Below are 17,292 nucleotides of genomic sequence, written 5' to 3' on the forward strand. Positions count from 1 at the left end.
GGGGTCTGAGGCGATCAGAGGCGGTGTTCTGAGGCTCTCCCTCCCGCAGCCCAGCCGCCCTGTGGCCCAGAGCGCTATCCGCGGTGGCGGGCGAGGCGACAATGAGCCCAGGCTCGGCTCATTTTGGCCCCCTGCCCAAACAGGAAGTCCAGCTGAGATAACGGGACAATGGAGGTGAGCGCATCCACTCTGTGATGAGTGCCCCAAGGTGTGGACCCCAAATGAGTCAGGTTTCCCGTTTTAAACAGACACGTTCGGGTTCAGACGATCAAGGCCAGTGTGGTTGGGTTCTCCTTTCACCTTGTCAGGAAACAGGGACTAGGCCTACTCCTTGTTTTGAACTGGGATTGAAATGGGAATGTTCTGACAGACACTGTGTTATTAGAGAAATCAATATTTGTCAAGTTCAACAGCACAGTTAAAGATGTTTTTTTTTAGGTCCAGAATCAAATCACATAATGTCTGTGGGTGTGTGTGTGTAAGTGATGTCTCTGTCCTTTTGTGTTTGTAAAAGCTCTCAAGGTGATGGTAATGAATTCTTAGTTGATGTCTTTGTTGCTTTGAGGTCATTTAATTCGCCAGGAATGATCAACCCAACGCTGATCCCTGCATCCATGTGTAACCAGGGATCAGTCTTTTTCACCACTTGTTTTTCTTGTCATATTGTAAAAATGTATTATGTGTACTGTATATATTAGAAACAGGTTTGGATAATTCGGTCAGAATGAAGTCATCCCTTGTATTTCCAGGCAGTCTGTTCCAGCCTGTTAGTAAGCCTCAGCCATCCGATGACTGTCGGCCTGACTCCAGTCACAGGGCTTTAAGCCACTGCCATTTTCAGGAGCTTTTTATTCTGAGGCCTGACGTTTCCCTTCAAGCTCTGTCCCCGTCTCTCCCTCCCCCCAAATCGTGTATCTTTAAATCATTCTCCGCCACAGTATCTTGATGACAGCCATGTGTTGTTTGGAATGATTCACTCCCCCTTTAGGGGGATAATGGGTAGATGTATGGACTGTAAGGACAGAGCATTCATGTCCATATAAAAAAAAACATCCACTCAAGTATCTCATGCATCTCTCCATGTATCATAACCGTTATTTAACCAGGTTAGTCTCGTTGAGATAAAAATCCATTTTTCAAGAGAGACCTTAGACCATGGCAGCAGCATCAACACATCAGTATCAGACAATCAGGCACATGACATCAACCAGATGAGAATGACATCATTACAATAAGCAGTACATCAGTAACGAACACGTACATGACACACGTCAGAAAAACATCCGAGTGCAATAGGTCAAGCGTCAGAGCTTCACAACTATACAACTTGTACATTATTATTTTTTACTTTCTTTTTTTTTAAACTCCTCTAGGGACTTCAGGTCCTCGAGTTTTAAGTTGGCTTGGAGGGAATTCCAAGACCGAGGCGATAACTGATGAGCATTCTTAACTGATGACTATAACTGACCAGCATGCTTTGCAGGATTAAAATCAGGCGTATTGTGCGCACACAGATCGTTTCAGTTAGTGTTATCTACTCACCCTGTTTTACTCATATGGTCTTTAGAGGGGGTGTACACTCCTGAAACCATGTATGAGAGACGTTCTGAATTGAATGACACACCATAGATACTTATATTCATTTTGGGCACTGAAGAGTACATGTTTATAGTCTACGCCCTGGTAATTCATGTAGCTATGACTTGTTTCTGGATACCAAATACTTGGCACGGATGCACTCGAGTCCCCAAAATGTACAAAACAAAGTATTTTTACCATGTTGACTGTTTGATAAAGATGACTATTTGACTGCTCATTCCATTTGGCATCATTCAACTATAGGATTAGTTTTTTTCCTCAACAAAATGTCATAGTAAGGTGCTGTACTTCTTAATATAGTGTCTGATTCAAAATAACTCTTATATGGATCAATTGTGAAAGAATACTTCACAAAGTTTCCCCACCCTCTAAATGAATGTTGCACATCGCTGCAGATGTTCTTGTTTTGACTAAGCGAAAACCACAGCAGACAGAACACAAAGAAACACAAACTTCGCCCTATGCTGGCTGGCATATCACCTCAGGAAATATTTATGAATTACGGACTACAAATCTCCTGAGTTAACAATGTGTTCTTCAATGCCTGAGATTAAAAGTAAATATCCAAATCAATAACACAATAAATCCTTGGAACACAGTTTAACAGGCATAGGTTACTGGTAACTTTCAAAGTTTACCAGTAAACTACTAGAAGTTTGGTAACTTAATTTTTTGGGGGGAATTTTATCACATGACATCTAGTGGCCTTTTGGGGTGTCTGTAATTATCTCTGGCCCTCTGTGTAGCCTTATCACATGTAAAATATATACAATAATCAAATAAGTAGAATGACAAAGCTGTAAAACATTATCCTAAATATAAATATAAACCATCCACTTAGGGAATACCATTGGTGTTTAATATGAGGGTTTCAGCATGAAATCAGCAGCTGAAGTCTACGCTCCTTCGTTGGTGATTGGTCAACAGTAAGGAATCTTCAATTAACTTTTTATTGTCATTCATCGAGAGACCAATTATTTTCATGCAAATGTTTTCACTTGAGAAATACTGCACAAAACATCATAGTAAGATGTAAAATCTTATTGACACAAATGCGAAAATGAATGACAGGTTTCATTAGTTCTGTCTATTTTGAGGCTACATCATCTCAAGATGGACAAACAGTACTATTGCTGACTTTTCTCTCTTGAAAAGCCTGCAACATGTATAATTTTTTAGGTCTGGCATAGATCACATTTTACATTGGACGTAAAGTTACGACCCACTTGTGACCAACTGGTGCACACGGCCCCTGGATCTGTAAACAATGATTTACTTTTCTCAGACAAGAGGGAACCAAACCATGTTTGCTTTCTCATGATTAAAGTTAAGTTTACACATTTTTTTTTCAGTATAAGGAAAAGGTATTTGTATACAGTTTATATTTTTATTTGAATTGTAAAATGAGTTAAACATATCTAGATACTGTATGTATTATACCAATGTTGATATGGCTTAGAAGGAATGTAATTCTCCCACTTTGTTTATTAATAGGAGATGTGTAACGTGAACTGTGTCATCGTCTTTAACCCCAGAACAAATCCCTAGTCAGAACACCAGACGTTAACTCATACTTTCACTGTAACTCAGGCAGGAAATTGAGTATTTTATTATGTCATTTCCTCACTGTGTCATACGCATAAAACTGAAAGCTCAAGGATATTGATGATCCTCTGTGTTGATAAAAATGTGTTTGTAAAAATCTATATGTATCACATCGTTACATATGTGTAATTACTGTATACAGTGCAGGCTCAGGCAGAGGATGAGAAGAGTAGAGTGGGAGGGGGAGAAAGGGGAGGGTTGAACTGTATATCTGCTAAATTTATCATGAGGCCTTTGGGAGAATTGAAATGAGAACAGTGACCTATTACTGCTAAGAAGGTGTTTCATTGAGAATATGCCGACATGCAACTCCAGGGAGATACTGGGGAGAAGAGTGTGCCCAGAGCTGATACCACTGTGTGTGTGTGTGTGTGTGTGTGTGTGTGTGTGTGTGTGTGTGTGTGTGTGTAAGAAAATAAATAGGTTTTTTTTCTTCTACTTAATTATTCACTAAGATATGTATTGGAATTGTCACTTTTGACACTTGAGGTTTCCCAGTCAATAATTTATATAGGTCACCCGTCTTAGCAAAGCTTGTTAGTTATTAGCAGATGAAGGCAGTGGATTGTTGAGTACGGGCTGTGTTTGGTTTACCTGTGGATTTGTGGACTGGAATGTATTCCATCAGCATTCATTCTTAGACACACTTTTATAGACGTTGATATGAGCAGTTTTGTTATGGCCATGTTTTTCTTTTTTGTGATTTATTGACATGGTAATTAGTTGAGTTACGTGTTAATCCTGATTTTAAAGGATTATTTTCATGTCTGAAGTATTCCATAGTTATGGCTCATCTGAAACAGGCTTAAATTGATTAAGTATATTATCAGACATTGCAGACATATTTATCACGGATTAAATATCATTATTTCAAAACCAGGAAAAATACATGTTTTCAAATTCTATCTCTCGCCTGTGCAGTTCATACATATCCAGTAGGGGGCAGAGTCCTGTTCACCTGTTTCATCTTTTATATACTAGGTGCACATGGGTGTTTAACCATGTGATGATATTATGACAGCTAATTCTTCTTATCATGATTAAGTAGTAGTGATACTACCAAAGGTAGTACCATCTGTTGTGTAGTGAAATATTAGGACAAGTGGTTTTAGTAGTTTGTAGTGTCATCAAAGAGTACATTGAGTTTATTGCTTACGTTTACAATTTAGACACAAAGGGCAACAATTTTTTTTCAATCCCCTGGAAAAAGAAAGTGGTGACAGGGTCAATTTCTTACTAAGTACACACAAACTTAAAAAAAACGAAACAAAAATATTCAACAAACAACACATTTACAATAAAAAGCATTTATTTATTTTAGACTGAAATGTTTGTGTATGGTATTGTCCACAAAAAAAAAAATATTTACAAAATGAACAACAAAGCATCTCAATTGTTTGTTGGCTGTTTGTTTGTTGTCAGAATATAAAATGAGTTTGTCCCTTTGTCCTGGTGCTGTAAACAATTCCATTTACCAGAACAATAAAGTGTCTCAAAGCAGGCTAGATTCTTTCTTTCAGCTGGATAGCTGTGTTTACTTATCTGTTGTTTAATTAAAGGGCCTCTTTTCTTTAGACCTCCATTGTTTCAATAGCACGGCCGGAGTTTCAGCATGGGTCAAAGGGTTAACAGCCGTCAACTGTGGCTTTTTTTTTTTTTAAAGGGGCCCCACACAAAGGCATGGTTTCACCTGCAGCTCAGCCTTAGGCTCCCTATTGTGTAGGCCATTTGAATTGATTATGTTTAGGGGGCTGGTTGTGATTGGTGGAGAAGGGCGTGGTTGATTGGATAGTTTTTTATCTTGTCAGCCAGGGAGCAACCTTGTGCGTGCAATCTGTCTGTATCCCGAGGAAGGCTGGAGACGACACAGCACAGCAGTGTCCGCCTGCCTCTTTGCCTGCCTTCCTGCCTCTCATTCTCTCTCTCTCCATCGTGCTCCTCTCCGCTCCACTCCACACTGCACGGCCCAGCTCTCTGTTTACCCTGCCAGCTAAATGGAGTTTGTCAGGTTTGTCAATATGATTGATTCTGCAATTTTGCCAGCTTTCTTGTGTAAAACTTGACAATTTAATTTGTCCAGGGAAAAGAAAAGAGGGCTTTTGTCTATCTGTTGTTGTTCTATCATTGTAATTGGTTCATTTTATCATGCAGTTTGTTTAAGGGGAGAACAGATCCAGGTTTTAGTGTGTTCCGTAGGTAGGGACAGAGTACAGGCTTGCCCCGAAGGCTGTTACACTACAGGCATGTGTGATTTGTGGGGAGAAGCTGTGTTTTTAAAGATATGTGTTTACCTGCTGTTAGTTGCTGATGTCATTCAGAGATCGAGATTTTCCTTTTGCTGAAATGTGCTTCAACAAATGAAACGTTTAAGTGTTTGGTTTATTTGTTTGTGTATTTAGTTACACTTTACATGAAGTTAACGCTTTACATTAACTTTCACTTCACATGAAGTTGCTCCTATGCCAGTTTAGATACTGTATTCTGTAGTAAATATCCCAGTTGTGTTGGTTTTGTTTACAGTCCTGATGCTGTACTAACCTGAAAGTCAGGATCTGGTACTTCAGTGTTGTTGAAATATGGAAAGTTCTAGGAAAAGCAGTGTGGCATGTTTCTATTTTAGACTTGAAGTTGTTTATCACATATTAGTATTTAGTATATTATACATCTGTGTGTAGTAGGTACATGTAGCCCTCAGCTTCACTAGCGCTTGCTGTTGTTGTTTAGTGTAAAAGTGTTACATGAGATATTCACAGTTTGTGTGTGTTTTTTGAGCAGTGTGTGTTTGTGAGCTGTGTGTGTGTGTGTGTGTGTGTGTGTGTGTGTGCCGCTCAGACTTGGCTCTCTCTCCGGGCTATCGACAGTGTTCCTGTCAAGAGAGGGAGGCAGTGAGGTGATGGGGGTGGGGGGGAGTTGATCCTCTCCTCACTCTGTCACTTGAAATTAAGGGAGAGGGAGGCATAACTCTACATTTGACGTCGTCACTACGTAACCATTTTAGCCCGACTCAATCATTGTAAATGTCAGCAGCGACAGTTTTCCTGAAAAGTTTTTTGTGTGCGTGTGCCCACGCGTGTGTGTTGTATAGGGGGTGGGGAATAGAAATGAGTGGTGAAGTTGAACCTCTCTACACCAACTTCCCCCTATTTCCCTGGTGGTACATTTGAACCCCACAAAACACCCCTTAGGTATTAGACTGAAGACAGTTATTGACTTTGTGGTGCTGGTTTAACTTTTAATGATGTGAGAGCCTCCAGAGTCTTCCAAAATGACATTTTCAATTAATATATTAATGCATGCTTTGAAAAGACCCCCATTTTCCTCACTTTTAAGGCTAGTGTTTTCACCCTCTACCCCCTCTGCCATGTTTGTACTGAGCACCAGACTGTGTCTGAGGAGCCCTGGCGTTGGGAGGGACTTTTCAGCAGCATCGTGTGTCATGGTGGTAGAGTGCAGGGTGGCTGAAGGTGTCTGGCAGAGAGGGGCCGATGGAGGTACACATTAGATGTGAGGAAAGTGAAGTCTAAACAGCCAGTGTGCACCGTAATGCTGTGCAGCTGCACCGGCCGGGCTGGGGCTGCATTTTGGGAGAGCTGGAGTGCGAGCTGATTAGGTTGACAGTTTGTAATCAAAGTTGATTTATTGTTCATTAGTAGTGCATTAGCCCTTTCAGGCAGGGCCGCTATTTGTCCAGTGGCCTGTCAAGGAGAGAGGCTGCCAGCACCTGTCATTTCTAAACCATGACATACTGTAGGCAACCAGATATTACCCTGTACCCAGAGAGAGGGGGGGGGGGCAGCGTGAGCCCACAGCGCTCTGGGATATCCTTTACAGGACTGGCCACTGCTTTGCAGTGTGAAGTGAGTGAGGGGGAATAGTTTAGCGGTGATATAGAAAACCACCAGCTGCTCTCTGCTGTTGCCGCTGACTGGATATTGAGGAACGTTTTGACTTGAAAAGAGCTTTTGTTCAGTTTCAAGGTGCATTACTGCTCAGCACGCTCGTTCAAAGCGTGCCTCTATTTCAGAGAGACGAATGAAGTCAAGATGTTATGTATTTCATGGGTAGAGATAGTCAGTTAACAGTGTGTTTTGTATGGTGTATAGACAGTGATGGGTGTCAAGAAAAGTATAACTAGCCTATATTTGCCAATTGTCCTGCACGACTAGAACGTATTATGTGACACTGTGTTGATTGCTGCTGGGCTCCTCAAAGAAAAAAATAAATGCTTTATTTGTCAATGTAGTCGTGGAATAATTCAGTAGGCAGTACCCAGATATAAGCAGAGGCATACGTGTTGGATCTCGATTTATCTCTGGAAGGCTTTCACACATACTGTAAGCCAGCTGCTGACTTCTCCCCTTTTATTATTATTAATTGGCCACATGGTTTTTCTGACTCACAAAAAGACGACGACAACACAAGCCGGCGCAAAAAAAAAAAAAAGCAACACAATTTGTGGCCCCTTGTCTGCCGCCATGGAAACAAGGATTAGGTTTGCGTTGCTGGTGTGCAGAGTATGGAAACAATCTGCATGAGGATGTCAGGCATTGTCTTTGGGTAAATTTTCATTTGAAGGGGATTTTAAAGGCTGTGATCTTAATTAAATCTCAACTGACTCAAATAATGCATCTGAAGGCACGCAGTGTTGCGTAACGGTGCTGAGCTGGTAAACCATAAATCACGCATAGAGAGGGACGCAGGAAGAGAGCAGAAGAGGGGGTTCTGGTGTTGGGTGGGGACACACGCGCCAGGTCTACGACAAGGTGAATGGGATGGTGAATGGTGCTATTGTAGGCAGTAGAGTTGTCATTGCATATTTTATTTTTGTAACTTGTCTCAAACTTGCCTGGTAAAGTGCCTGAAAATCTACATATGGGGGTGTGGCTAAAAATGTCAGAACGTGTGAGATGTTATCAGTGAAAGTGGAAACTGGAACCCTCATTTAAAAAATGAATACGTTTTGTGATAAACTTTGCTGGATTTCAGTGTTTAGAATTTTTTGTTTAGAAGTCACTCACTTCAAAGCATAACTTGCACAATTGTACACAGGTGTAGTGTCATAATTTGTGTTATCACATCATTTTAGTGCACATCATTTTTGTGCACTACAGCTGTATCTCTATCAGTGAATACAATGGAACATGAATAAACTGAAAGAAATCATCCTCTAATTAAGTAATATACTCTTACTACAGCCAACTACAGGAGATGGCCCCCGGTGATCATATTTAGCTGTGTGATGACTGTTTGAATAGCAGAGACATTACGCATACTCTCTGTTCCTCTCAATTCCTGAGACGGTGTATAGTGTGTGTGTCAGGGTGGGAACCATGCCCTCTGCTCTGTGCTCAGCAGTGGGCACCTGCAGTGGAGGCCTCCCTGAGTGTGGGAAAGAGCCGACACCACGCAGCTCAGCTGTTATAGTCGGGGTGAGAGGCTCGCTCACTTCTCTGTATCGTTTGTTTGTTTTACGGACCGCTGGCCCAGCTTTGCCGAAAACGTGTTTGTTTGTGGTTTAAAAGTGAATTAAAATGCAATCTTGAGTTTTGTTTTTACAGTTGCTGCGTATCGTTTCGATCCCCTCGCAGAATAGAAATAGCAAATGGGGAGAATATGTGACTGTGATTATCCTGTTTATCTGAACTGTAAACATTTTTTAAAGCAGCTTGAATTTGGATGACAGAGAAGAATTAGGTAGGTCTTAACTGAACCAGGATGGGTAGCTCTATTGCCTTGGGTTCATCATCATGCATGTAGTCTGGGACTTCATACATTGGTTATTGTTTAATAACAAAAAAGTATATTTATATACATATATATAAATAGATAATAGTAATACACACAAACAAAAATACACCATAAATACAATGTAAGAAACAGATATTCTTTCATTTACCCTTTTTTCCCAGCAGAGAAAATGTGCTTGACATATTCTACATACCGCTACCCACCTTCAATATTTCAATAAACCTAAACGAGTCATGAAAAAATGTGTCATTCCGATCTTGTCGTGGACTAATTATGTTCATGCATCACTTCAATGCAATGAAATCCTCATTTCGGAGACATTTTCATGCTCGAGATTATATGCTATTCAAGACGGAGCGCCGTTACTTTTACAATGTCTCAGGACAAGGTAAACCAACAGCATCAAACAGGCTGGGTTCTATGATTTCTCAAGGGCTTGTTATTTTCTACTTCTACATTCTATTTGATGTCCTTACAAAACAAGATGACACCAGGGAGCAAGATATAAAAGTTAGATTTTTTTTTCTCCTTTTCATCTAACCTGTTCCTTCATGGCCAGTTTAATATCAGCCATGGTCTCATTGAAGTTGGCCTCTTTTTCCTCTTTCTATTCTCCTTAATTGCCCCTGTATCACCAGGAGGGGGAGGGTGGCTAGCCTTATGCCTGGATCTGCTTCTTTCTCTCTCTCTCGCTCTCTCTCGCTCTGGCTCTCGCTCTCTCTCTCTCACCACACTTTGACCTTTGCCTTCTGGGGATAACGCTGGTTGGAGAGGGTCTTCATTAAGTGTGAAGCAGTGAATTTCCGACATCGTCAGATGTGTGGCAATATTTCCTCATTAGAATATCATTTCCGTGCTTGTTCTCGACGGTGGCGCACAAAGAGAAGTTGGCTTAGTGTCTTTTGAAGGAGGCAGTCCTAACCAGAGCATAGGCTCCCATCACTCTGTGCTGTGCCTTCCCTTCACTCTGAACACGCTCCTGCTCTGTTCTCCAGGCAGCACGGCGTCAGACGCTGCCTGCTACACTGACCTCCTCCCTTAGACAACTAAAACTGCGTCGTTTCAGAAATGTTTTTGTAAATGGATTATATTTTAGAAATGTGGCTCACCTGTTGTAAGTTACTGTCATGATAATAATGACAGAGACGTAAGGGAGCCGTATTACTGCTGTGTTTGCATTGGACAGTGGCATATGTGACAATTTAAACTGTCACAGTTTGCATCTTTGAAAGCAGGAAATAAAACATTTTTTTAAATAGTCTTAGTATTTTTTTATTAACATCATTGTAGTTACATATTGTATAAAGTGATGCTCCAGAACTTTTGTATAATTTCAGCCATTCAATGGAAAGGTGGTGCTCATGATTGGTCCCTGTGTACTATGCCTTTCCATTGTGTTCTGTGTCATCTATTTCCTATGATATGTTACGTCCTACCAATAAATCACATGTTTTTTGGAGGGGCAATTCATGTGATATGTTATGAATCCAATTTGTACAATGTTACGAATTTGTTGTGCTAAAGATTCCGGACTGCATGTTTAACTATATGTGTGAGTTCACAAGCTATATGGACTTTAATTGCCTTTGTGTGCATGTTTCAGTTTTTGTGTGTGTGTGTGTTGGCCAGCAGGCCTGCACTGGTGTATTGCCTACAGTCACTCTGCAGCTGTGTGAGAATGTTCCAGGCTTGAATGTTTATGTACGCGAGGCACCTGCAGAGCGCCACACCTTACTGAAATCCATAAACGTAATCTATTTCTGGCATGCCCAGAATGTCCTCTTTTTCACACCCGCATATTGGTGTTCAAGTAGCTGCTCAAAGAAACTCTCCTATAAACCCTCCTATCCTCTTTGAATCATCTGGAGTCCTGATGTTAACCAGAGATAAGGGAGTGTGCCATATGGAGAGTGTTCTAAATGGAGACTGGCGTCCTGTGTTTGTGTTAAATAGGCATGATACACCAGCCAGGGCCATATTTTTCACTTAAAGTGCTCCCTCCCGCCCTTCCCCTCAATAGCCGCCTGTCTTAGGCAGATTTTCACTCATTCAACACAGGATTAAATGGTAGTAGTTACAATGATCAATAGGTTAAGAACCGTACAATCCCTCTCGCTGCTAATGACCTCAGTAGTAATGGGTAATAAAATGTTAGCTGTAATAGCCTCTTGCCGGGGCTCTGCCTGCCGTCTCTGGGTGTCTAGCAGTAGTTACAGTGAACCAGACCCCGCAATCATGACAGGGAGAGGTGTGAAGCTTCCTGAACCAGAGGATGTGCTGCTCAAGGTGTTAAAAAAAAAAAAAAAAATTAATTGAATGAAATTCCAATGCAATTTGTAATGGAATTGTCAGTTAAGTATGAAAGTGTTTAAAATATTGTGTTAATTCTATTTCTCTACACTGGATCTCTGTTAGACTCTATAAAACATGTACTATTGAAGATGCATAATAAAAATGGTTAAATACATGTGAAAATAACCCTGGCTACGTTTACTGCCCGTAAAGTAGAGCATGTCAAATCTAAAGTAGATCGTTTCCCTCATGTAATTTAATATAAAACATCAAAGAAGAGCCATTATTATTTATCCTTGGTGTGTGAGGTAATTGTCAGTGGTGCTGAGGCTTTTTTTTATTTTTACGGCAGGCCTATATCTATCGCATCACGTAGAGGGCTTATACTGTAGCGAGACACGCTGCCTGGTTGACCTTCAAAATAGTTCATCAAAATTAGTGATGCTGAGAAAAAAGGACATCAGTGTATAATGACTGTGAAATTAGGAGCGGGAGCCTTGGCTATGCAAATGACAGGACAAGCCATATGAAAAAGTCAAGCCGAACTGCATATTAAGACGTAATACGGGAGGAATTAATATTGCATTTTCATCCTCTCACCGATTCGCATTGAAAATGAGAGATGTTAAGTGCTTTGGGTCTTGGGTGGAGCAAAACCTCCTCGAGTTTCCCCTACAGGAGGACCAAACGACTCTAATCGCGTAACGCAGCGCGGAGCACCTCCTCGATGAATTTTACAGAGAGCATCAGCGTCAGCGCCACAGCGTCCTGTTTAACACTATTGCCCTTTCCAGCGCCGTGGGAGTACAAGCTGCTCATTATGACCCGTTTTGGTTTTGTTTTATGTTCCAATTTGGAAAAAGAATACGGTGATATGCATGCAGCAGGTGTCAGAGAACAACCCACCTGCTAGATAGATTCTAAACAGCTACGTTACATTCAGAGATGCATGAAAAATTCAAAGGGCCGTCATTAGCAATGAGGACGCGGTACAATTTGGGTAACCTTGGCGAAGACAGACTGTCACCCCTAATGTCCGCTCTATCAGCCGGGCGACATTAGCCTCAGAGACGCAGAGCACAGTTTTACCACACAATCACGCACGCACACACACACACACCGCGGCATGTTAACAGTTGCAAATGTGAGACGCTATCAAATATATCTCGGTAGCTGTTTGTCACTAAAATGTCAGCGAAAGGGGCTTTTAATGGTATCGCACATCATAGCAATGAGTGGCAGCATCCAGACACTCTGGGAAGTCACAATGCCGCCGGAGCAATTAAGGCAGTCTGACAACTGTGGGGCTCACTCATTGTCATAACAAATCACTTGTTTTGAAGAGTCATCCACTCACACCTTTTTGTTGGAGTTAGTTAAGGGCCTGTGTCAGAGTGAGCCCTCCTCGAGGCACGGTGCCAGCGTTTTATTTGTACGTTAGATAAATTGCTGTTGACAATATTCTAATGAAATGCTCTCATGTGTACAAAGATATGTATTGTAGCCTACAGTGGGTGGCCTATTTTTGCATGTTCTGCTGTTTGCAGATCACCTCAAATGATCAGCTTGAGAAAGCATCAAAACAGAAGCAATCAAACGTTGGGGCAGCCTTGTGTGCTAGGTGTGTGTTTCTGGAGAGGGCTGTCGTTGCTCAAGGTCGGAGCCTGTAGTAGATTCTCCACAGGCTTACTGCAGGCCTGGCTGTCTCGTGTCATTACAGCTTTGGGGGTGTAGCGTCTCTAGCTGCGATGACACTCCTGGTGATTTATCCATTACAGACCAGAGGGGTTGAGAGGCTGGGCTATCCTTAGCTGTCTCTTTTGAGTAGCTGTTGCAGTGTGTCTAGCCCCTGACAATTAGTCTGGTTGACCTGCTGTAGTCTTTACCATCTCTGCTGGTTGTCCCTAGTTACCATAGCCACAAAGTCAAAATGGCTATATCATAAAAATGAGAACATTTCATTTACGTTTATGCTTAGGCATAAGGTTAGCAGTATTTAAGAATATAAATTGTAGCAATAGGCGGGGTTTAGACATTTTGACTTTGTGGCTGTGTTAACTAGTGGCAAGCTTGTCCTCCAGTTCCCTTTCTTTGCTGTGGTCATCTAATCCTATAAAGCATGTTTCCTGGCCATGTCTGTCTTTTGCTGTACCACTCTCTCTCTCATAGACCAGGTTAGTGACTGATCTGTCCTTAATGTCTCCTCTGTGTATCTCTTATAGGTTCCAGTCTCAGTGGCTATGATGACACCCCAGGTAATAACTCCCCAGCGGATGCAGCAGATCCTCCAGCAGCAGGTGCTGAGCCCTCAGCAGCTCCAGGTGCTCCTGCAACAGCAGCAGGCACTCATGTTACAACAGGTGAACGCATAGGAAGCACACACACACAGTACATAGAACACATCAACATCCCCACACCAACTACCAATATAAAAGGGAAAGATCGACAGGGCGCTAGCATTCCCTCTGAACATGAGGCTGTATCAAGTATCCCACGGGCCAACTGCTGAGCTTAGCAGTGGGCCTGATGGTTTGATTGGTTGGTGAGCTCTCACTCAGACGTAGCTCCCATGTCTTTTTCAGCAGCAACTCCAAGAGTTCTACAAGAAGCAGCAGGAACAGCTCCACCTCCAGCTCCTCCAGCAGCAGCATGCGGGCACGCAGAGTAAAGAGGTAGGCTCACTACGCAAAACATCATCACCATCAGCACCACCGCACGCCGCCGCCTTACTCAACTCACATGGTGCCCCGGGCAGTAAGAGCCTCAGAAAAGTGCAGAGCACGGAAGGCATTTGCTCTCTTCCTCTCGCCATTTGTTCAGAGGCTGTGGTTTTTAAGCAGAAGAAGAAATACAGAAAAAAATTATCACTCGTGCTTCTGATTAGCATGTCAGGCTCTCAGGGTCAATACCAGTAATAACTTTATAAACTAAGAATAGTGATGATTCCTCTCCTTCCAGGGACTGGGGCTCATATCGCTGCTCAGGCAGTGAAAGTAATGTTTGTGCAGTTTTTTTTATTTTCTTCTTTTCTCTCGAGTAAACAAGTGTCCTACAACGAAGTTTGCCCTTCATATGAGCCCCCTTGTAGCCAATAATCAAAAGAAAGGGCCTATGAATCGGAAAAGCTTCCTCGGTAATTAGCATGGAAACAGCGATGGGAGAGAATGCAGGTAATTGTGTGATATCAGTGCAGAGGACCGCTCCCAGCCTTGTTCCCCACGCTCTCTTTTTCCCCCCCTGGCTCATCAGCGGTGGCTCAATGCGTGTTAATGACTCGCGGATACAGGCATCACTCTGGACAAAAGAATGATTATTGTGCGGTCAAAAGAAATTCAAAGACAATCAAGGAATTTTCTCTCTCTTCCCGTCTGAGAGCCACGTTTGGGGAGGGTAAGGAAAAAGGATCTAAATTAAGCCAAATATCAAAAACACACGCACGATTGCGCGCAAACGTGAATGAACAAACACACACGCTCTCACACACACACACACATACACACATACACACTGTCTGAGCTACCGACTTCAAAGTCCCAGCTCTCTAATTAATGAACTGCAGGCTTCAGTTTGGACAAGTTGTAGTGTGATGCTCCCATAAATCAACGTGACAGCAGAGCTCCTCGGCCTCAGATAGGGCCTGTCACCAAGTCGCATCTGATGTACACATGACTCAAACTGGGGGGGTGGAGAGGGAGGGGGTGCTAGTCAGAAGGAGGTGCAATTGATCAGCTGAAAGGAGCCTAAAAAACAAAACAATTTTTTTTACTTTTGAAGCATGTTATGTATGATCACAGGAAATGGATGCAGCCTCGAGAGGCTCTCCTCCTGCTCTCCGATGTGTAGCCCCCCCCCCCTCACCAATCGCATTTCTAGCTGCTGCAGCCATCAAAACACAGAATAAGAATTGCGCCGCGACTCCCCCGTGGCTAGCAGACAATAACCCCCTGTTGTTGCTTTGTGCCTCTTTTATTTTAAAGACATCAAAATTTAGTTTTTCAAAGATCTTTAACTTTATATTTGAAGCTTGACAATAAAGAGCTGCCACTGCCACTCTGTATCAATTGTCAGGGCCTGTATTTTTCTCTCCCTCGTGCCACTTCTTGTTAACCTCTTATTTGGTCTATTGAGCTGGGGGTTTTAATGTGTCTGCATGCTGGGAGAGCACAGGAGCTGCTGTCAGCTGATGAGACCACAAGAAAGAAATCTGATGGGGCGCAAGTTAAATTCATTTAATTTCTCCCATTTTTAAAAGCCACCCTATATTTATTTAGGGCACTGATGAAAGACATTGTTCTCTGTGAACTCCCGCCCCCGTAGTACCATTAGCATCTTTGTCTTATGCTGTCAGACAGACGGGAGCTACAGTGCAGAGAAGAGTCCTATTGAAGACACGAGAAACTTCTTACACTGTACTGAAAAAGGAACACCATAAAAAACAAACAAAAAAAGGAAGATGGGAAGAATCACACGCCAGCTGAATCACTAATTAATTACACTGAAACCTCAGTGAGCTCTTCATCAAATATGCTCCGTATAGTTTAGAGCATAAACCATAGAAATAGGTGTTCATGAATACACCCTCTCACCTAGCCCATGCTTAAGTGGTAGTCCATGAATATGACACGACATAATCCTGATCAGACTAACGTAATGAGAAGGCCTCTCCACGTCAGACCAGTGTAGTGTACAGTACTGTGTGTGTGTGTGTTCAGACCTTTATTTGAGCTGTGGAGCAGAGTCTGGGCATGGGGAGACGAGGGGAGGGGAAAGGAAGCCCGGCAGACCTTTGCCAGGCAGACCAGGACGGGGGGGGGGGCATTTTATCAGGCTATTTCAGCGGTTTCTGAGTCGCAGGCCGGTGACCTGACAGCAGCGTTGCACCGAGACCTTTTTTTGTACGCGCTCAATTGTGAGACGTAAACAAAGTGGTGTATCCTGTGTTTGGTAACAGGGTGTGGTGCACAGCTTGGCAGCCCGGGTTGCTTTTAATGCCCCCCCACCCCCCCACCCCCCTTGACAATTGGCCTTGTATACTCATATACAGCCTAATATCCTGCCCTCTCCCAGGCTTATTTTGTTTGGCTGTCCTTATCTGTCAGAGAAAAAATAACAAGGTGAGCTTTGTCTTGATTGATCGTTATCTCCAGTTGTTGTTTAAGGAATAATAATCCATATTTTGATGGTGAAGCTGAGCCTGGGGTTAATGGTAGGGTTACATGTCCAGTCTCTCCCCTCCTCTGTTATCTAAACATCTCCCCATTTGTTTTGATTCAATGAAGATTAGGGATATTAGATCATTTCCTTCTTTTTATTGTTCTACACTATACCACATCTCTTTTTCTCTCTTTTTCTCTCTTTTTCTCTCTCTAATCTCTCTCTCTCCTCTCTCTTCTCTCTCTCCTCTCTCTTCTCTCTCTTCTCTCTCTTCTCTCTCTTCTCTCCTCTACTCTCTTCTCTACTCTCTCTCTACTCCCTCCCTTTACACCTTTCACTTTCTAGACCGAGGAAAAAGAGTCTCTGGCTTTCCCAGAATGTTATATGTAGTCATAGTCCTGTAAGATGAACAAGATGTTCTTCACTCGCTCGATGATTCAAATCAACTTGCTGCACCGGGGGGGAAGAAACCCCTCCTCAAGCTCAGTGCTGCGCCTGAGAGAGTTGTGAGACTAGCTGGTGTGGCTATTAAACACTTTGATTTAGTCACAGGTTGTTTGCTGAATTATGAATGGGTGTAATTAAAATCCCGTGGCTCTTATTATGAATGATTAACTATGTTGTTTCATTGTTTGTCATTTGCCTCCTGACTCCTCGTTAATTAAAAGAGAGAGGGATGCATACTGTACCTGTCTTAAGTGTGCACAGGCAAACCTACATAGTGTGTTGAATGTGTGAGTGTGTATGTGGTGGTTCGATTGGGTGTGCGTGCGTGTGTGTATGTTTGAGAGAAGGTGTGTGTTTTCGTGTGAGCAAACATACTGTATCCTGTTTGAGAGAACATAATGTGTGTAAAAGCACACAACTGTTCAGACATACAGGATGCCCTATATG

General features: G+C 42.4%; 1 protein-coding gene across 14 annotated transcripts in view; it reads left to right on the forward strand.

Annotated features, from left to right (window-relative positions):
• LOC109890932 (forkhead box protein P1-B-like) overlaps positions 1–17,292 on the forward strand; it is a 208,078-nt gene that overhangs the window by 154,934 nt on the left and 35,852 nt on the right. For 10 of the 14 annotated variants that reach the window (XM_031824902.1, XM_031824900.1, XM_031824899.1 and 7 more), the window contains 2 exons: positions 13,467–13,604; positions 13,827–13,916. In XM_031824902.1, coding sequence (XP_031680762.1) covers positions 13,467–13,604; positions 13,827–13,916 — 228 coding nt within the window. The remainder of the gene's footprint in view (positions 1–13,466; positions 13,605–13,826; positions 13,917–17,292) is intronic. The other 4 variants (XM_031824901.1, XM_031824898.1, XM_020483098.2 and 1 more) reach the window with 1 other exon arrangement.

This window comes from Oncorhynchus kisutch, linkage group LG5, assembly GCF_002021735.2.
Source record: "Oncorhynchus kisutch isolate 150728-3 linkage group LG5, Okis_V2, whole genome shotgun sequence".
In the NCBI taxonomy this organism is placed as follows: Eukaryota; Metazoa; Chordata; class Actinopteri; order Salmoniformes; family Salmonidae; genus Oncorhynchus; species Oncorhynchus kisutch.